Source organism: Chiloscyllium plagiosum, unplaced genomic scaffold (genome assembly GCF_037043375.1).
Source record: "Chiloscyllium plagiosum isolate Xiang-an unplaced genomic scaffold, Cpla_swu_hap1 HiC_scaffold_18, whole genome shotgun sequence".
NCBI lineage: Eukaryota > Metazoa > Chordata > Chondrichthyes > Orectolobiformes > Hemiscylliidae > Chiloscyllium > Chiloscyllium plagiosum.
Window position 1 is genome coordinate 55,964,340 of NW_028270156.1, and position 22,840 is coordinate 55,987,179.

Here is a 22,840-nt window from a genome sequence, read left to right on the forward strand (position 1 = left end):
TGTTTATAGGTGTCACATATCTTATAAGTCTCTGAATGAGACACTACCTTCACTGAGGAAGTTCTGGATGAATTTTGCCATCTTGAAAAGTTCAATCTGTAATTATCAGAGCAACTCAACTTTACTGTCTCAATCAACTTTCAAGCTGAAACTAGAGGTTCTTGGAGGATTATTCAGAGCTGTGTTCTCCTGCATATACAGTCAGTATTTTTAAAACTGGGAGTTCAGTCATTTTGGATGACCCCTGGGCTGTACATATCTCTCATTTTACTGATTTCTACAAAATTAAGGGAGAAATAGATGGCATCCATGTTGTCTTCCAGGATTAAACATGTCAAATTCCATTCTCTGTCTCTGTATGCCAGTGCAGCATATGCAAGTAGATTCTGATGACAGTATATGTCGAGAGCAACAGTTGGCTGTTAGAAGACAATATATTGGTCAGATGCACAAAGATTGTGTCCTGTGGCTTTTCTGCAGTGGTTTAGGAAAGGAAAAATTTGTCTGGATGTTTTTTCAAACTTCCTCCCTGAGAATGCAACATAAACATTGAAGTTGTGTGTTCCGGGAGAAACCATGCAGAGTAATCAGAGCTGGGTAGAGGAGGTCATTATGGTTTGTGGCAATAGTGAAAATTTGTTAGGATTCTTTGTAACTGTCACATTCTATTTGACGACTAAGGGAGAGGAATTTCTTTCTTTCCAATAAGACAAACAGTTTGCTTGAAAGTTTGATCCTGGACTACAATGTGGATGCCATCTATTTCTCCCTTAACTTTGCACAAATCAGCAATATGAGAAAACTGAACAACCTAGGAGTCATCCAAACATTTATAGGAATACTTATCTTTTTATTTTATTGGCTAGCTTTCTCTTGTACTCTTATTTTCTCTTTTTTAATCCTTCTTTGTATTTTTTACATCCTGCCCAATTATCATACAATTATATGCTTATTCTTTTAGTTTTATACTGTAATTAATCACAGATTGTGAGTCACTTGGAATTTTTTAACTGAAATTTACCTATTCCCACATACTCTGAAATACCACCTTAAATGTTTACCTTAACATCTTTATTCATCTATATTTTAACATGATTTGCCAATTTGCTTTAGCCATCTCTTTTTACATGAACTTATATAAACTTCTTATTTAATTTTTTTTACTGACTTACTCCTCTCTCCTTTAGACTAAATATAAAATTCTTTAATATTATGGTTGCTGCTACCTTGGGCCCTCTAATTATGAGATCATTAATCAATGGCCATGTTTGCTGATACCAAGAAACAGAGATATAGCAGAGAAATCTCAGAAATAATTTAAAATAAAGAATGATTAAAAAAAACTAACAAACCTTTAAAAATTAAAAGAATATAGTAAAAACATATAAAGAGGAAAAAAAGTAAATAAAGTAGTGTTTAAAAAAAACATTTGAAAACTGACTTTATATTGCACATGTGCATTTAAAAACAAAATCAGAGATGGGAATGTGCAGTTGGAATTTACCATCAGATGGTGGATGTCAGCAGACACTCGTAATCAATCCTATCTTGTTACACCATACCAGGTCGAGTGTAGCCTGCTTTCTGGTTGACTCTAAAATATACCATTCTAAGAAACAATCCTAAAACATTATATAAACTCCTCATCCAGGCCAACTTTGCCCCTCTGACTTTGAGAGTTCTGAGGAAGGGTCATTAGACCTGAAACGTTAATTCTGATATATCTCCACAGATGCTGCTAGACCTGCTGAGCTTTTCCAGCAATTTTGTTTTTTTGTTTGTGACTTTGAGAATCTTAGTTTAAATTCATTTCTACTTCCGTAGTTATCTTTTAGAAAAGAACAGGGTGCCAGTTTGATTCCAGTGCAGACTGTCCCATTGGTCCAGATCACACTTATCAAGATTAGACTGGTGCTGGAAAAGCACAGCAGGTCAGGCAGCATCTGAAGAGCAGGAACATCAACGTTTTGGGCAAAATTCCTGATGAAGGGCTTTTGCCCAAAACGTCGATTTTCCTGCTCCTCAGATGCTGCTTGACCTGCTGTGCTTTTCCAGCACCACTCTAATCTTGACTCTGATCTCCAGCATCTGCAGTCCTCACTTTTGCCCAGATTACACTTGCCCTAGGACTGGTGCTAGTGTGCCACTCCCACAGCAGTCTTTGAGCCACACATTCATTTCACTAATCCATATTGCCTTATGCTAATTTAAACGTTCCACAGTAATAATGGGAGTTGAAACCCAATTATGTAACTGGACCCAATCTCCTTAATTAAAGAAGAATCTCAAAAGTGTTTGAGAGGAGAGCTGGATAAAATAGAAGATAATGAAAATGCACTGGAAAATCAGTTTGTATGTCAAACAGACAGGGTTATAATTCCTCTAATACATCCCTCCCAATAAAAACGCAGACTAATGCATAATGAGAACAATATGGAGGTTTAGTGCATCATATTTTTAAGTTGCATTCAAAGTTGTCTGTGGTTAGACACCACTCAAAATGGGACTATTTCTAGCTGTGATAGCTATGGACTTAATGGAAGCACTTGTGAAGCCTGCAACTATGCCCTCTATTCTGAGTAAATGGATATCATTTGCCCTGTATAGCTGCAGTGATTCAGAGTGAATCAGTGTTGTAAATCTTAATATTGTGCAAGCCTTCAGAGCAGAGGCATATAATAATTTGCAGCACATTTCTCTTATTCAGTGACATGTTCATGGCAAAAAACAGATCTCTGAGATGCCCAGCTAGGAATGCCTTGTTCTGTGACTTTAGCGTCAGAGTCAATGGCAGGTACTTGACAGAATAACTTCTTTTGTTCTATAAATCATGGAGTGCACTTGTATCCCTTCAGAGGAATTACTGTCTGTAGCGTGTTGTTTACTGTAAGTTAATTTGTTGAAATCATCAATACTATGGGAATGTGCAGTAAACAAGGGATGGTGAAATTCAAAATTTGCACCCTCCACAGCAAAAGAAACAATTTCCATAAGCTGAAAGCCTTTTCCTAAAAATACATATTTTTACTGAACTACAGATGGTGTAACTAGCTTCAAGGATCCAAATTCAGAATACCAGTGACTTGGCAGTGAGTTACCATTCCTTTCTCATAGCACCTCATTAACATAAATGTTTTGCAAGAAAATTGCTGGTGAGCAGTATAATCATCTTTTGTTCCATTGTTCTGTTCATTGTAAATTGTGACATATGGATCCTCGACACGCATGCATACACACACCCTAAATCCTGACTTTGCTTTCAAAATAGAATGGCCTACACGACCACCAGGACTTGCAATTGCAGGTCTTTTATGTGCACTTGAGATGGCTTTGTTGGTAAATACACTGCACTGTATGGCATGAAGACATAGATGCCAGAAGCTCTGAACTCTATCTCTGGACTCTGCTGAGTAAGGAAATCCAATTAAGAATTTACTGTAGTTGGAGTAGTAGAGCTGGTACTCATGAATTAGTTAGGAAAGAATTGACTAGAATTCCAATGAATGTGTTGTGTAAGTGTTGAAGCAGGAAGTAACTATGTCTGGCTGTGATGCTTTCAAAATATGAATATCTTAGTCATTCTCTGTGTTTATTTATGAAGACCTAGGAGAGGTACCAATGCTCTGACAATGACAACAACAAAGTCAGATCTTCCAGGATTAGAGAAAAGGAAAATGAGGAAATTAGGAGGTAAAGGAACTAAATGCTTTCAAATCTTTCGATTCTAAAGCACCGAATAAAAGTTTAGATTGTATCAATGAAATTGTACACAGACAGAAGTTATGTGAACCTGAATCATTTGAATGTATACAGCTTCACTTTTAACATGGAATTTAATCATATTTCTGAATTCATATGTTGCACAAATCTCAGAACTACTGAAGTTGTAGTATTTTATCATGAGGCATAGCTAATTAAACAATCCTTTTTTATTCTCTTATAGTTTTTTTGCTGTGGAAAAAACTCAACATTTAGTCACTACAACAGTGTGGAGAATGAAACATGCTTTGCAGAAGGTACTCATCTAAAGGTATGGCAAGAACTATAACTAAAGACAGTGTTAAGGATTTAGTGTATGATTACAGACAGCTATAGGGACCAGGTCTGAGATTATAGACAGCTATAGGGACCATGTCTAGGATTATAGTCAGTTATAGAGACCATGTCCAAGATTATAGACTGCTCTAAGGAACATGTCCAGGATTACAGACAGCTATGGGGGCCATGTCCAAGACTACAAACAGTTAAAGGATCCATGTGCAGGATTACAGACAGCTGTAGGCACTATGCCTAGGATTACAGATAGCTATAGGGATCATGTCCAGGATTAGAGTCAGCTTTGGGGTCATGTCCAAGATTAAACAACTACAGGGACAATGTGCAGGATTACAAACAATATAGGGGACCATGGACAAGATTACAGACAGCTGTATGGACAGTGTTCAGGATTAGAGATAGTTTTCGGGACCATATTCTGGATTAGGGACAGCTGTAGGGACCACGTTCAAGGTTAAAGACAGTGATAGAGATTATGTGCAGGATTACACACAGCTATAAGGACCATGTTCAGGATTAGAGACAGCTGTAGGGATCATGTGCAGGGTTATAAACAACTATTGGGACCATGTTCAGGATTAGAGACAGCTACAGGTACAATGTTCAGGATTAGAGACACCTATAGAGACCATGAACAAGATTACAGATAGCTATAGGGACCCTGTGCAGGATTGCAGACAGCTATAAGGACCATTCTGATGAATACAGACAGCTGTAGGGACCTGGTCCAGGATTATGACAGTGGGAACCATGTTCAGGATCACAGACAGCTGTAGGGACCATGTCCAGGATTAGTGACAGTAATTGGGTAGGGATCAGATAATTTCACACAGCTATAGAGACAGTGACTAGGACTGGAAGCAACACATTCATGATTAGAGACAGCAGTTGGAGATTGTTTAGGATTGGAAACAGTAGTTGGGGCCGTATCTAGAATGACAGGCAGTAGTTGGGACCATGTCAAGGATTAGAGACAGTAGTTGGAACCATGCCTAAAATAATAGGCAGTAGTAGGGTCTGAATCTAGAATAACAGGCCATTGTGGGGTCTGGATTTAGAATAACAGGCAGTAGTAGTGATTGTTTCCATGATCAGAAGCAGCTGTATGGACCAGCAGGCAGCAGGAGGGAACACGTTAGGATTACAGGCAACATGAGGGATCATGTCAAGCAATGTCCTTAAGCACTGACTATTTCAGAATATGTGGGAGTCGTGGGAGGGAAATTCAATTGCTTGAGTTGAATTGCAACCATGTAGGCAAATGTCAGTTATGTGGCTGTCCACATAGGCTGGGAACTCCTGTCTTTCCCAAGAGAACTTAGTTTTGTAATCCTTAACCCTTTTACATGGCACCACATATTGAAAAATGTATTTAAGCTTAGCTTTAGTTTGGTTACAAGATCTTCTCTGAATATCTAACTCCCATCCTCTAGTTCCTCACCTTTTCTTGCGCCCATCTGGATCTCACTATGCAATACCCACCTCCAGTTTAATGCTAGGTTTTACTGATGATTAGGAACCAAGAAAACACACTGTAAATCCCCTGTCCCACAACAACGGGAAGTTTTAACCCAGACCAAAATCACATCCTTCCATCTCCTCCAAAAACTGCCACAAACTATCAAGATCAAGCATACACTTATTCCAATGGTTAGGGCTTAGTCCTATGTTAACCTTGGGAGTCATAGTCTTTAGTATATAATGAAATAACATTCTAACGAGCTGAATAACTAGGGAAGAAGATGAAACTAAACAGTTGGGGAAGGGATAAAATTTAGGAGAATATTGTAAATCAAAGATTAGAGACAAGCTGATAGATAAAGGTATTAATGTGGGAAATAATAGACAGTGAAAAAGAAGGGACAGTGTTTTCATCTCAGCTGATGTTATTACTAAACAAGTCAGATCTCAGCCTGAAATCTGATAGTTCAGACAAATCTAATGATGCGTCACTGGACTCACATTAAATCTGTTTTTCTTTCAACAGATGCTGCTGAGTTTCTCCAGGACTTTCTGTTTTTCATTAAATAAAGGGTTAACAATTTATACAGCCAGAGAAGAAGATACTGATGTCCATGATATATAAATGTGTCCCTTTTTTCAAGTTTTGCATCATACTCTTGATGAGTGAAAGATGAAGAGCTTAGACTTCTTGTCTCATTTTAGAAATGTTCAAGTTCTGTACTACCAAGCAATTATATTTATACCTGAGCAATTGTTGGATCTGTTTTGAGCAGCCTGAAGGGGCCAAATGGTCTATTGTTCATCATAAATTTGACCTGCAGTGACATTGTTGTGCAGTCAAACTTGTCAGCTGTTCTTCACATAGTGACATCTCAGAAACAGTAATGAAATCAATAACCTTTTTGATGATGATGAATGAAGGACATGTGTTGCTCACGTTACTGAACAGATTCTTCTCTGCACAGTGTTACATGATCGCTATCAGACAGCTTTGGTTATCCTATGTTTAATAGCTCGCACAAAGGATAGCATCCTTTGGAATAAAGCACTCCCTCAGTACTACTTCGGTATGTTAATCTAGATAATCAATTCAGATCATTTGGTGGAATTTAAATTCACAACATTCTGTTAACACAATGGTGGATGCCCAAAATCCTAGGGGAAAACTTAGGAGAACTGAGCATGGAAATGCTAGAACTATAGGTTCCAAGTGCAACAGTGGGGGTGATGAGCACAAATGAGATTAGGAGCCTTCCCAGAAAGATAGTTGTCTGATTGCACCCAAAATAAAATTTGGACTTTACTGCACTTTAGCATCCTGGCATTCCCTCTCTCTTGTTCCCATGATCCCTTTGCTCCTCTCTGATTCTACCCAGTTCTCCACTCTCCAGACTGAAAAAATGCCCCAATTGCACCAGATGAACAGCAACCCTTTTTTTTGGCTTCTGCCATCAAACTGTGCAGCTCCACTGCCTCTATCATTTGGTGAGAGACCTACCTAGACCACCAAAGCCAACCTAACTTTATCCAGCAAAGTTAGCTTATTTGTGTAGAAACGTATTGATAAATATTAAGCCCAGCTGAGAATGAAGGCATTGCTTCTGCTGTAGTGGCATTCAATTGTGAGTTTTATAACCATGTGTTTTGTCCATTAGGATTGTCTTCAGGCAGTGGAGAATCGGATCACTAGCCTTATGGTTATCATTGAAGTACTGACGCTATTGATGGGAACTGTGACGGTAATGTCAATTGAGGGCTATATTGCAATATCAATTTGATGAACGTCTTTGATACGTTTAGGATATTTTGAAAAGTGTAGGGAATTTTGCTGGGGGACAGAACTTAATGAAAACTATATTTGAAGAAAAATGGGTTATCATTAAGGTTACTACTAATGTGCAGGATAACTATGCAGGATAACTACATGCTAATGACTATTTCTGTCTGTGTAGACAGTATCATTAACTGTCATTGTTAACAGAGTAAAATGAAAAATATAAACGTGACAGGACCTGTGGGAAACCACTTGGATGAATAAGAACCTCTGGAATTTTCATTTCTGAATAACTTTAAAGGGTGATATTGAATTGATCAACTGTTTTCAACGTACATGATTTACTTCCCTATCAAAGTCAATGGCAGATTTAGAACTCACCCTCATATCCCATTTCCAAATATACTACAGGCGCTGACTAAAATTCCTCATACAGATTTCCTATTGCTGAAGGCAAGCAATCACTGCTCCATCTTTGATAAACAGACTGGTGTAGAAGCTTAATTGTTAACAGGGAAAATATTTAGAGTTTTTAAGAGGTACCATACCTAGCAAACACTGCATAGAAGTTTGTATCATTTGTGTGGCAAAGGATGGTATTAGAATCAATGGCTATGTCGGCCATGTATCAGCTGAGCAACAATGTAGTACATCCATAAATGCTGTGCAAATCACTCATTATTTCATGCAGAACCTATGTGATTGCTGCCTGTTCATTTTACAACTGAACAAGTTACATTGGCAAAGTCTCTTGCTCAACAATACTGTTCATTCAAACATCATTTGATTTCATGGATAGATCTGTTATGTATCAGATGCCTCCTGTAGCTCTTACATTGTTTTCTAGCTAAGGCTATTTAAGGATCACAGCAATTAACAAAATGTTGATGTTAATAGGAGTGACCTATCCGCCTCCACCCCCACTCCGGCCTATCACCCTCACCTTAACCTCCTTCTACCTATCGCATTTCCAATGCCCCTCCCCCAAGTCCCTCCTCCCTACCTTTTATCTTAGCCCGCTTGGCACACTTTCCTAATTCCTGAAGAAGGACTCATGCCTGAAACGTCGATTCTCCTGCTCCTTAGATGCTGCCTGACCTGCTGCGCTTTTCCAGCAACACATTTTCAGCTCTGATCTCCAGCATCTGCTGTCCTCACTTTCTCCTGTAAATAGGTATGTGCACAGTAAAATCACTTTGGCAATACACAGACCAGTGTGCCATGGTTCAGGCTCCCTGTGCCTACAGTCACTTGGTGATAACCAAAGTCATCTATGACAAATTATAATTATGGAGACATTCGCAAATCCAGCATGTTTTGCCATTAAATCAGATCACAGCTGAAATGGATCAGAATAGTAATAATATATAGTTGTTGAGGGTATTATTTTAAGTAATAGCAACATTTTGTTAATTGCTGTGATCCTTAAATAGCCTTAGCTAGAAAACAATGTAAGAGCTACAGGAGGCATCTGATACATAACAGATTTACCCATGAAATCAGATGATGTTTGAATGAACAGTATTGTTGAGCAGAGACTTTGCCAATGTAACTTGTTCAGTTGTAAAATGAACAGGCAGCAATCACATAGGTTCTGCATGAAATAATGAGTGATTTGCACAGCATTTATGGATGTACTACATTGTTGCTCAGCTGATACATGGCCGACATAGCCATTGATTCTACTACCATCCTTTGCCACACAAATGATACAAACTTCTATGCAGTGTTTGCTAGGTGGTATGGTACCTCTTAAAAACTCTAAATATTTTCCCTGTTAACAATTAAGCTTCTACACCAGTCTGTTTATCAAAGATGGACCTCCTGCGCTTTTCCAGCAAACACATTTTCAGCACATATCTATTTGCAGTAAGTATTTCTTTTCATCACCATGCAGGCCCATCTAGATACTGGTTGAAAAACTCCCATTGTTGGGAAACAGCAAAGCATCTTGAAAGTGCAGTGTATGCGTCCCACTGTACTAGGTCCAGGATGTGAGGACCCAAGGATTTGATGATGCAAGTTAGTTGTCTTAATACGGTATCAAATAGACAGTATGTTTAAAATGAAGGCAATCACTACCAGCAAAAGCAGCAAACTGACTAAAGGACAGAAAACAGATAGTTTAAATTCTGATATTGCCTGGTTACCAGTGTTTGTAATTTTACTGCTCTTGTCCAAACATTTCTGCACAGACATGATGGGATGAGTGGTGGTATCCTGAGCCAACTTTTGTGCAATATACATTGGCTGGGCAGCTGGTTTGCAATGCAGAGTGATGCCAATACGTATCGGTTCAATTCCCCCACCAGCTAAGGTTATCATGATGGACTCTCCTTCTCAATCTCCTGCTTGCCTGAGGTGTGGGGACCCTCAGGTTAAACCACCACCAGTTATTTGAATCTAATGAGGGAGAAGCCCTATGGTCTGGTAAGACTATGGTGACTTTACCTTTAATTTCCATAGTCACTTTACTTGGGAGCAGAAACTAAAATATTAACATTTCCAGAAGACACAAACGTGGAGTGGTAGTTGACTGAAAAAAAATATATAAATGGCTTAGACAAAGGTAGGCAAGTATGTGTAAAATGAAATGGGAGGTCATACAATTTCAGATAAACTAAAAAGAAATACACACCCAACAGTAAATCTTTAAAAAATAGTTAAAGGGTAGGGGATGCATTTTTAAGTGGCAGGGTTTTTATAAGTAGTGGCAATTTGTTCACCATTATGGAAGATTCTAACACCAAGTACTGGAGGCCACAATTAAGAGGTTGGGAATTGAAAAGGAAATAGAATAGAACTTGAGACTTTGTTTAAACAATTTCATTGTTAATTATTGATATTAATTCCTGCATTTCTGTTGTCATTCCAGGTTTATGGAATGATTCTGACTGCTTTCTTCTGCTTTGCTGGTTACTTTACTGAGGATTGGCACACGAAAGGCAGGTACCAGGTGGCAAAGCAGTAGTGAGCACCAAGCTGAAATCAGAAACTAGGCATCGGTCAGCCAGGATGAGACACCTGTGAAGTGAGGGTTTTCCAGATATTGTGAAAGATGTCACTTCTCAGGGCTCTGAGTCTCTACACTGAACATTCTTACTTTTTTATTCTGAAAGAAGGCAAATTAATGCATATCTATTTCACACCAATCTGTTGTGTGCTCAGGTCAATCCCCTCCTCACTGCATTGCACCTAAAGATTCTGCTTCTGAAGAGTCCTGAGCTTTGTTGTTGTAACAGGGAATTGTGATATTGTGACCTACTACCATGTGATTTCTCTTAAAGTACAAATTTTGAAACAGCAAATAGTGTTAAAAATTAACAGTAGGAACCTCAGCAATTCTTACTGAGATTGGCAGCTGGGATGAGGGAACATATGGACATAAGAACAGAAGTAGGCCATTCAGCCCCTTGAATTTGACTATATGATGAGATCTGCTATTCAATTAAATCACTGCTGATTTATTTCTCAACTCCATCTACTTATTTTGCCTCTGTATCCATTTGTTTTATTGATGGATTTTAGCCAGGCAATCTCAGAATTAATTATTAATAAAGCTAAAATCAACTACTTTTTACGGCAGAGTCTTTCACATTTCTGTCTCCCTTTATGGGAAGAAATATATCTTAACTTTTCTCATGAATGGTCTTGCTCCAACTTTAATGTTTTGTTCCCTTGTCCTAGACTGTTCCACCATTGAAAGATGTAGAAGGCTGATCAATGTCAAGATTGGTCCTCTTCATGATAGCTTGTATGGGAGGGTGGGAAGAACAAGCATCTAGGCTGAAGAAGAGGTGGGGTAGAAGCTGGAAAGGGGAATTATATTAATGATCAGAAAGAGCAGCTAGGTTGTTGGATAGATATTAGGAGCTGAAAAAGAAACTTGTTTTTTTTAAATTCTTACAAAAAGTTAAGCTGGAACAGCAAGTAAACAGCCCCATTATCATTGCTATGGAATAGAATTTGGTAGTAATGTTCAACTAACCTCTTTGAAGAGAAGCCTGTGTGTATTAGTTGCAGCCTGCTCTGTGATACTTTTATGTTATTCAACGACTATCACTTCCTCTTCTTTCAATACATAGTGGGCACCATAATTTTGGTGTCTGAACAAAGCATTTTCATTACCATGTATCTTTACTATTAGTCCATATCTCTCAGGCCGCCCATTGACTCATTATAATGGCTTTTCAGTCTTATTCCCATTCCACTGCATCTCACTGAGGCTATATGCTTCCCTTGCATGTCGCTAACATTCTCACAAAGCTGGAATGTTTCGTTCTGCCTTTAATTGAAGGGAGTTCTCATATTGTTGTCATAAAGAGTTAAGTTCGGCTTGTTTGGAAATTAAAATGTTTTACTGTTTGGTACTCATTGTGTGACTCACACACAGGCAGTGAGATGACATGATTGACAGATGAATAGCACTAATGTTTAATAAACAATATAACTTCTGTACGATGCAGCCTCCACTGATGAAAGGATGAATTATACGATGTTCTTAGCTCCTTCAGATGGACTTTACTGAAGTGAGAGTCTGTTTGTTACATTTAAACACAGTACTAAGACCTCCTCCTCTGACTCAATAAGCTATTGCCAGCAATGATCCACCTGCATGGTATTAAGCAAGGGATGCCAAACATGTGCCAGGATTAATCCATTAAATGCTAGATTGGAACAATTGATGTGATGCTTCATTTAGCCCCAGGTTGATGAGAAAAAGTTACTGCCCACTCAAAATCATTATTCATTACTGGATTATGCATGTGCAGACCTCAGAAACAAAGAAAATAGGAACAGGAGTAGACCATTCAACCCTCAAGCCAACTTCACAATTCAATATGATCGTGACTGATCATCAAGCTCAATACCCTGATCCTGCCCCCCCCCCACCCCCAGAATTATAACTCTTCTTCTTGAAAACACATAACATTATGGTATCAATCACTTTCTGTGATAATGAATTCCACAGGCTCATCATTCTCCTGGTGAAGAAATTTCTGTTCATTTCAGACCTAAAAGGTTTACCCTTTAATTCTTAAACTATGCCGCTGGTTCTGGACTCCCCCAGCATCACAAACGTTCTTCCTGTATCTGACCTGTCTAGTCCTACTGGAATTTTATAGGTTTCTTTGAGACCCCTCCTCATTCTTCTAAACTCCAGTGAATATAATCCTAGCTGACTCAATCTCTCCTCATATGTCAGTCCTGACCTCCCAGGAACTAATTTGGTAAATCTTTGCTACATTCCCTCCATAGCAAGAACAACCTTCCTAAGACATGGAGCCCAAAACTGCACAGTGTATTCCAGGTGTGGCCTCACCAATGTATAATTGCAGTAAGACATCATTGTTTCTGTACTCGAATCTTCACACTATGAAGGCCAACATACATTCTTTACCATCTGCTGCACCTGCTCAGATATCTACTGTCTGCAGAAATTGTTATCACTGTCAAGCAGAATTCTCCAGATATGACAACATTCTAAATATCCAGCCTGATTATGGAATAGATGCTGAATAATCAGCTGCTGGTCCATATTTATACATATGTGCTGTTTTAGATATTGCACTGGCATTCCCTTAAGAAAGAGTGAACCTGTATTTATCTGAACCTTTCATTCTCAGGACGTTGCAAAACACTTCACAACCATTCAAGGACCTTGGATATGTGGTCCTTGGGATTACATTAGCAAAGGAAAAGCAGTCAGTTTGCACACAGCAAAGTCGGACACACTGCAGTGAGATAAACAACTGGATTATCCACTTTTGAGAAAGTTGATTGAAAGATGTTGGCCTGTACATCTCCTATTCTTTTTCATGTAATTGTCTGTCGTGGAATAATCTATGTTCAGTTTAGGAGAGGCAACTGATGCTTCTGTTTAACATTTCATCCAAAAGACAGACCTTTCTACTGTACAGCAGTGTGTCTCCCTTTCAGGATTGCACTGACTTCTCAAGTCAGAGTAAGTGCTCATCTCTAAAGTGAACTCACAAATTGCTAATTCAAAGATGAGTCTGCTACCAGCGGGCTGATGCTGATATATGTAGAAGCTATGGGAACTATTTCTTCAACAAGATGTTTGTCTGAAAATATGAGGAATAAAAGCTTATCATGCACCATAATTGAATGGTGGCGCAGACTATGTGGGTCAAATGGCTTAATTTTGCTCCCATATCTTATGGTCTTATGACATTTAAATGTCTCCATGATTTTAACAAATGTAGCACATTACAAACAAAAAAATCACTCAGTATGATTGAAACAGAATCATACAGGTAGACTGGCAAAATACAACACCAGCAATATACAAGTATATACAACTTTGGATAACTAGATCCAGCCAGCAAGACCAGAAAGAACAATGTATAGGCATAAAGCCGTACTTCAGTGTAATAAAAGAAATTCAAAAACTTTAGAGAGAATTCCATGCAGAATGACAACAGGAAAGTTTCATAATACAGTACTAGGCAGGCTGGATATTGATGTTGTAAAGGAAATCATCCACGAGCTCAAAATGGCAACTCAGGTTTAATTATGAGCTTTTTGGAAGCCATGAGATAGTTGAATTGTGTCACCTTTCCAAACTGCCTCTGTTGCCAGCCAAAGAAGAAATTAGTGTAATTGCTCACCTTATTGAATAATTGATTTGTGACTTTGATGTGAAGGGGACAAGCAAACCATCTGATCATGCTGGTGTTACTAATATTAATCAGACAAGAGCTTTATGCACAGGTGGCTATTTATGAGAATTTACAGTGACTGGGCCTGACTGACATCCCACCAAAACAGGCAGTAAAAGGCAACTGGCTAGCTTCACTCATCTTAGATTCATTGGGCTGTGTAGGCTGAGAACATATTGGGGATTTTTGGGGATTTTTAGGCTAAAAAGGTAGTTTCAGCTACATAATAAACAACTTCTCTATAAAGTGAATAAGCTGGTTCACCCATTAGTAATTCAGAACCCTGTGAAAACTAAGCTTAACGTATAGGTACTCCACACTCTGGATATTATGATTAGAACTGATGTGCATCGTAATAAGTCATGTCTAAACAAAATATAATACAAGCTAATATAAAATATAATAATGTAAAACAGGAACTAGATAAAATGCAATTCTACCCTGTGCACCCTTCAATCCAGATAACTGTCCAGTTTTGGAGCTGGCAAAAGATAGCCCCTGTATTTTGCCACTTACTAGACATAGTAGAAGGTGTCCCTATCTTTACGATCACTCAGAGAGTCTCGTGAGGTTTACAAAACTTCTGCAAAGATTGTGATCTTAATGCTAACAAGCACATTTGTGAAAAATAACATGGGTTGATAAGGTATTTAAAATCTATTGATAATTAAATAAGAATGACTGCCAATAATGAAAACATTTTCATTTACCTGCACCATTTTGTGTCCAATCAGTGCTGAAACATAGTAACAGTCAGCAATACGTCCAAGGCATCATCTAGTTGTTGAAGTGTAGGGGTAATTAATCAACATCCAAAATAAAATTGCAGTAAGATTGCCTTAATAAATCAGTTTCAGAATTTAGAAATGTCATGTCACACTCAGGTGACTCCACCACACTATGCACTATCACACACATTTGTAACATGGACACATATATGCTCTCTCTCACGTACGCACTCACACATACACACTCACACCATCTCACAGGCAAATACTATCTCACACTCACGCACACTCTCTCTTAGCACACACACACTGTCACACACACACACATATAATCCCTCATATTCACATAAACTCCCTCTCAAGCATATTCACAGACACTCTCTCTTTCTCTTAAACTTTGGAAATGAATATGCTCTGACATAAACACAGTCTTAAAACAAAGCCTCACACCTAAAATGCATTTTCTGACCTTTATAATACCTTCACTAAAGTGGAGGCATGGAGACATTTAAGTATCATAAGACCATAAGATAGTGATGATAAAACCTTCAGTTATCTTGGGGCAGTGACTTGAAAGAAATTCTGGGATTTACATATTAGTCAATCGAAATCTGCATCTCCATTCTTACAGATTAAAGACTTAGTAGCCATCTGGGTTTGTTCAATATAGCCATGACTCTTTGATCTTTTACTTACAAATTCTGTGCCCAATGTATTCTTTCTCGCTAGCTGCCTGAGGAAGGAGCAGGGCTCCAAAATATTGTGGTTTCAAATAAACTGTTTGACTATAACCTGGTGTCATGTGATTTTTGGTTTTGTCCACTCCAGTCCAAAACTGGTACCTCCACATCGTTGAAAGATGTTTGAGAGAAAGAGGATACAGAAACAGAACAGAGGAGTTTTGAGAAGGATAGACACCAGTAAAAACTTGTTGGCTGAACAACTCGCTGCATTGTAATGTCCATGTAATTCAATAACCCTGGTCATTCTTATGTGAACCATTTCTGAGTTCTTTCAGAGTAAGGCAATTAAAACAGAAACACTTCTTCAGAACTGGCTTTATCATTGGCCTATACCATGTCAGCATAACGTTTTCTGTGTTGTAGGCTAATGCTTTCCAAATGTGACCACCACTTGAAGCGACTTAACAGCTGCTTCACAATGGTTAAATATTTTCAGCGCATCTTCAATGATTATTCCCAAATGTTTCTCCTTTCTGCTTCTGCCAATGAAGACTCATTCATTTTCTCCAAAAGCATGTCCAACCATTAGCCACATTCACAGTTGACTCCTATTTCAGTATCAAATACACATACTGTTTTCTGTCCCATGTACATTGCTTCGTCGATATTAAAATCAAACTGCTTTGCTGTATGAAGGACAGAACAAAAGGAATACTGTTTCTACATTGCAACAGTGACTGCATTTTAAAACCTACTTCACTGTGTGAAGACTTTTTTGGGACTACCTGAGGGTATGAAAGTTGCAATGTAAATGCAAGCTTTTGTTCTTAATAACTTTTATCCCTGTCAATGGTTTCTTTAGAGATGCAGATCAACTTTTCTTTATTTTCTGCTGACAATTTTGAGATGTCAGTACATTTAATATTACAAATAGCAATACCCTGTTCTACGTCATGATTTGTGAACATTGGCAATCCCACAATGTTTCCCTATGGAACTCTACTGGTCACTTTTTCCAGGCTTTTCCACACGTTGTCACTGTTATTTGCCTACAAAATAATTCTCAACCAAGCTATATAATTTGTCATATTTTCCAAATTGTTTCCATAGGGATGTTTGTTCATTTCTCCAAAATTTTCAGAATACTACATTTATAGGATTACATGGGCTTTTGCCCGAAACGTCGATTTCGCTGCTCCTTGGATGCTGCCTGAACTGCTGTGCTCTTCCAGCACCACTAATCCAGAAATAGGATTACATGGTCCATTAGTTTAATCATTTTCTTTAAGAAATGTTATAGATTTGTAAAGTACAATCAATGATTATTCTGCCTATGCCTATGATGCCTTTGCATTTGGATGTTCATTTCGTGCACTAGGCAAACTTTCCTCAACTATTTTCTCCAAAAACACGTTCAACCATCAGCCTGTAATTGTTATATTCATGGATGACTTTGATTCCAACATCAGAAAAACTTCTGTTATACTGAAATTCTGAGGTATCTCACCAACAGATGTAAGTTGGATTAATATTATCCACAAATATCATGTTCGTTACTTAAGAATTCTCAGGAGTGTCTCACCAGCCCAGGGATACTCAGAATATTTAATCTTTCTATTTTTGTACAATACATTGTATATATCTCCTATAAGGTTTGTAGACTATTGAGTACCATTTACGACAATTCGAACTCATTCACACCCATCCGTTGCGAACAAAGCCTTGTTATATTCTGATCATTGATCATGAGTTTGTGAAAAACTGTGTATAAATACAAGCTCTTTCTTTTCACATTATAGCAGCAGGCAAAGAAAGATAGTGGTGGTAAAGAAGGAGGAAGAAGAGATGTAATAATCTCCTAGTCAATTATAATGATGACAAACAGGATAGAACAGAGAGATTGCAGGACACACTTGATTTTCTCTAGGAGATCTTCTATAAGTCCATCACATTCTATCACACACAGTAACATTTATTTATACACAGTTTCTGCTTTCAGGAATTCTCACCCCAATCTGAATGACATTTTTGGAATTTTCTCTCTAGCTTCTTATAAAATACCATTCATGTAACAACATTGGAAGTGAAGTAAAATATTCCAGCAGTTAAACTCTTAGGAATAACAAAATGCAATTTAGCATCTCCAAGCTGTTCTTCCATTCAGTTAGATTACATGATTACACCTCAGTAGGGTAGTGGGCTGAAAATAAATCCTTACTCTTCCTAGAATCATTACATTTCAAAAGGCATGTGGAATTCAACTTACTTAATTTTCAGATCAAGATTGATAGAAAGCATGGACCATGATTCTGTACTTAACAAGAACTACCATTTATTACAAATAACTAGACTCCAGTTGCCAATAAAATGAACCGTAGACATATAACTCTATCGTCTAAAATTATAATGCCTCTATAAACAACCTCCCACACATACATATATAGACAGACAAGTAAAAGAATGGGTATTATGGTCAGAATGAAAAACTGGAAAAGCAACTCAGTGGTATCTGTTCACAGTGTCTGCTGAGATGGTTCCAAAGCTGACCAAAACTGGCTTCACGATCTTCCTTCTCCAGATGCTTTCATGTGTTTGCAGGAGCCACAATGTGACTATGTCACACTTATAAAAGTCTCTGACTTATTCATTGAAAGTCACAGTTTACAGAAACTGGTTTTCTTCAGACTTAAAGTGATCTTTACTGCAGGAAACAGAGACATCTCCTAAGCTTGCAGAAATGTGAAGGCTTCTCATTATCTTGTTCACAACCAAAGCTGTTCAACCACCTGGGAGCCAATCACATAATTGTTGATTTTTTGTCACTGATAAATTGTCACTAGTCCACTGACCAATCAGCTACTTGTTGCTGGTTGAAGCTCCATTTGTAGATACTTGGCTCCAACGTGTCTGCAAACCATCCAGGACTGATTGAACCAGCAGCTCTGTAAACAGTACATACAAAGAATATCAGAACTTGCTTTTACAAAGTGCAGTCATCCTTCAACAATATGTTTTAATCTATTTCAGTCCACAAACAAAGGTACAGAAAAATAAAAACAGGCAGTGTTCATAAAATTGTCATTTAGCACAAGTCAGGGAGACGATTGCTGAGCCTTTGGCTTTGATCTTTATGTTGTCATTGTATACAGGAATAGTGCCAGAAGACTGGAGGATAGCAAATCTTGTCCCCTTGTTAAAGGAGAGTAGAGACAACCCTGGTAATAATAGACCAGTGAGCCTTACTTGTGGGTAAAGTGTTGGAAAGGGTTATAAGAGATAGGATTTAGAGGATTTATCTAGAAAGGAACAAGTTGATTAGGGATAGTCAACACAGCTTTGTGAAGGGTAGGTCATGCCTCACAAGCCTTATTGAATTCTTTGAGAAGGTGACCAAATAAGTGGATGAGGGTAAAGCAGTTGATGTGGTGTATATGGATTTCAGTAAGGTGTTTGATAAGGTTCCCCATGGTAAGTGATTGCACAAAATACAGAGGCATGGGATTGAGGGTGATTTGGCAGTTTGGATCAGAAATTGGCTTGCTGAAAGAAGACAGAGGGTGGTGGTTGACGGGAAATATTCATCCTGGAGTTCAGTTACTAGTGGGGTACCGCAAGGATCTGTTTTGGTCCACTGCTGTTTGTCAATTTCATAAATGACCTAGATGAGGACATAGAAGGATGGGTTAGTACATTTGTGGATGACACGAAGGTCGATAGTGTTGTGGATAGTGATGAAGGATGTTGTAGAATACAGAGGAACATAGATAAGCTGCAGAGCTGGGTTGAAAAGTGGCAAATAGAGTTTAATGCTGAAAAGTGTGAGATGATTCACTTTGAAAGGAATAACAGGAATAAAGAGTACTGGGCTAATGGTAAGATTCTTGGTAAGTGGAAATGAGCAGAGGGATCTTGGTGTCCAGTTACATGGATCCTTGAAAGTTGCCACCCAGGTTGATAGGGTTATTAAGATGGCATATGGTCTGTTAGCTTTTATTGGTAGAGGGATTGAGTTTTGGAACCATGAGGTCATGCTGCAGCTGTATAAAACTCTGGTGCGGCTATACTTGGAGTATTGCGTACAGTTCTGGTCACTGCATTATAGGGAGGATGTGGAAGTTTTGGAAAGGGTTCAGAGGAGATTTACTAGGATGTTGTCTGGTATGTAGGGAAGATCTTACGAGGAAAGGCTGAAGGACTTGAGGCTGTTTTCTTTGGAGGGAAGAAGATTGAGAGGTGACTTAATTGAGACATTTAAGATAATCAGAGGGTTAGTTAGGATGGACAGTGAGAGCCTTTTTCATCTGATGGCGATGGCAATGGCAAGCATGAGGGGATATAGCTTTAAATTGAGGGGTGATCGATATATGACAGATGTCAGAGGTAATTTCTTTACTCAGAGAGTAGTAGGGGCATAGAATGCACTGCCTGCAACAGTAGTAGACTCGCCAACTTTAAGGACATTTAAATGGTCATTGGCTAGGTATTCAGATGGGCTTCAGATTGGTTTCACAGGTCAGCGCAACATCAAGGGCAGAAGGGCTTGTGCTGTGCTGTAATGTTCTACGTTCTATGTTCTTGAAATTATTTCTTTGGTAATGCTATTATATTTTACCTGCCTCTAGCCCAGAAATTTTACTCATGATATTTTGTATTTGCATACATAAAATCTTCCTTAGGATATTTAGTATTCCCACTCTTAATTACTCCTCAGTTGGATCCATGTATTTTATTATTCCAATACTTTTCATTAAAGATGTCTTATTTCTTTCTTGTTATTTTGTCTTTCCTCCCATTGCAGTATACCTTAAACACTACCAGTGAGGACACTGCTCCCAGATTTGTTCAGCTAATGACTATTTCTTCCAATATTCATTTCAATATCCCAGGAATGTGATGTTTTTTCTTCTGATAATGACTCCAACTGTTAACTTTATTGTCCTACCCTTCCTACATGGATTTATAGAGTCATACAGCATGGAAACAGGCCCTTTAGTCTAACCCATCCATGCCACCCAAACTAATCTAGTCCCATTTGCCTGCATTTGATCCATATCCCTCTAAACCTTCCTTGTTCACGTACCTGTCCAAATGTATTTTATATGTTGTAACCACTTTCTCCGGCAGTTCATTCCATGTATGAACCAATTTGTCCTCCTATTTGTTCACTCTACCATAACGTTAACTTTCTGATATTTGTGTATAAGAGCACTCTAACCCCCCAGACAATAATATCTCACCATTTTAAACCCATTGTCTTTTCTCTTTTCTTTCTAGAAACGCGAATCCCATTTTACCAGATTATATTCCATCTCCCAATGTTTTTAGTATAATTGCACAGCACTGGGAGTAATCCTGGGATTAATAAACATGTTTAGTTCTGCTCTTCAATCCATGTCTTAATTACTGAAACTGGCTTTGGGGGACCAGTTTATTTTTTCCCCATGTAATACAAACTGTTAAGTTTTGACTTTTCACTTTCACAAAATCTTAATAACACTTTTTCTGTGATATACCCCATGTTTGAGAGGTAACAAATGATTCAGGACTCCGATAAGATTACAAAAATGCCAGTCCATTCACAGAAATATGAAAAATATTTATTAAACAAGCCATTCAACTCATAAAGCCCATTCTAGGCATTAAAGAGCCATCGAGGTTAATCCCACTTTTCAGCTCTTGGTCTGTCACATTGGAGGCATTTTTATAATGCAATGAGGGTTTCCACTCTGCCAGCGTTTCTGGTGTTAGGTTTCAGACTATGACTCGTTTCCAGATGAAATAAATTACCTTCCCTCTAATCATTCTACAAGTTACTTTGAATTTAAGCATCCAGTCACTGGCCTCTCTGAAAACAAAAATGGTCAGTCCTAGTCACTTTTTCTACACAACTTAATTTTACACACCACTTAAATCTCTTCTATTTCGAAGAACACAACCCAATATCTCTACTTTCAACATCACTGAGATACTAATTCCAGACAACGTCCTGTAAATCTTTCCCATATCTTCCGTATTGTGATCCGAACACGATTTTAGCGCTGATACATAGCGGGTCTGAAAACCAGAAATGAATAAGAAAATTACTTCTAAAGATTGTCCTTCAAAGTGGCAGAGTAATTAAGAATAAAATTGATGATGGGCAGTCACAACTGATACATGAGGAACCTATTACGCATGGGATTAGTTTCAGGTAACGGGAGTATTTGGGAAATTCCCGGACCATTTTAGTCACAGCGTCTGTAAACAATTGCCACAAAAACATGACCCGCTGAAACAAACCATCTGATTGTCTCCCAGCCCCAGAATGAGCCTCCTTCTAACATGAATCTGCTTGAGTTGGACCGATCTTTGCTCCCACGGGAGCCCGCACTCACTCTCTACGGGGATTGGTTGAACGGGCTCTCCGAGATCGGAGTGGGCTATGCGCTGGCTGTCAGTGCGCTCACTCTCTGCCCTCCCCCCAAACCCGTGCTGTGATTGGATGGGTGAGATGGGGCTTTCCCTTTATTGGTTGGGAGTGGTCAGGGTGGGGCGGGACTGTGCTTTGATTGGCTGGCACCTTCCACGTTGTGTAGTGATTTGCTGGGTGGTGTCAGACCGCGCGGTGATTGGGTGGGCTGGGCAGGTCTGCGCTGTGATTGGCTGGACCGTGGAGGGAAGGCGGGGCGTTTCTGGAGTCACTCAGTTGCTGCGAGCGGCCGCGCTCTTTGCAGTCGTCGTCTGAAGGGCAGCGTCTTGAGTGTGAATACCGACCGGAGCAATGGGGGTGGAAGGCTGTATGAAATGCATCAAGTACTTGCTATTCGTCTTCAATTTCCTTTTCTGGGTAAGTGGCCATGGGGATGGGGATGTAGGGGGTAGGGGGTGAATGTGAGGGAGCGAGCCGGTGCCGCTAGCTGGAGGGAGTGGGTGCTCGCTCAGCCGGCGGTCCCCCCGGGCAGCCTCGCGCCGATGTGTGGGGCGGTACCTCGAGCCACAAGAGGCGAGTGCACCTCCTCGAGACTGTACCGTTATTCTCTGGCTATTGGGAGTGTTCACTCTGACAGCTCACCACCTCCGCTATCTCTTCCCCCTTCCTCCCTTTCCCCCCCCCCCCCCCATCTTTCCGTAGCCCCACCTTCTGCTTGCTGCCTGTGAGCCCTAAGTCCACTTCGTTGTATGTGTTTTATGCCATTTATAAGCAGTTCGTATGTGCAAATTGGTTGTTGCATTCATCTAGCAGAAAGTGAGGACTGCAGAGGCTGGAGATCAGAGCTGAAACCGTACACAGGAAACTAAAGAAGCAATCTTTGACGAACTGAATTTCACAGCAAATCAGTGTTGGGAAAATGAAATTCAATGGTCGAATGCAAAATTAGGAAGCATTTAACAACCAATGAAGCCGAATAGCTGTCCAGGCAGATGAATGCAACAGAGCTGAAAATGTGTTGCTGGAAAAGCGCAGGTCAGGCA

General features: G+C 39.1%; 2 protein-coding genes across 2 annotated transcripts in view; both read left to right on the forward strand.

Annotated features, from left to right (window-relative positions):
- The window catches only part of LOC122557903 (tetraspanin-32-like), a 72,731-nt gene extending 57,235 nt beyond the window's left edge, over positions 1–15,496 (forward strand). The window contains exons 6-8 of the mRNA XM_087996672.1: positions 3,944–4,030; positions 7,176–7,259; positions 10,170–15,496. Coding sequence (XP_087852798.1) covers positions 3,944–4,030; positions 7,176–7,259; positions 10,170–10,265 — 267 coding nt within the window. The 3' untranslated portion in view covers positions 10,266–15,496. The remainder of the gene's footprint in view (positions 1–3,943; positions 4,031–7,175; positions 7,260–10,169) is intronic.
- A 6,585-nt stretch (positions 15,497–22,081) lies between these two features.
- cd81a (CD81 molecule a) overlaps positions 22,082–22,840 on the forward strand; it is a 73,388-nt gene continuing 72,629 nt past the window's right edge. Inside the window, exon 1 of the mRNA XM_087996674.1 lies at positions 22,082–22,214. Within this exon, the coding sequence (XP_087852800.1) occupies positions 22,149–22,214 (66 nt within the window). The 5' untranslated portion in view covers positions 22,082–22,148. The remainder of the gene's footprint in view (positions 22,215–22,840) is intronic.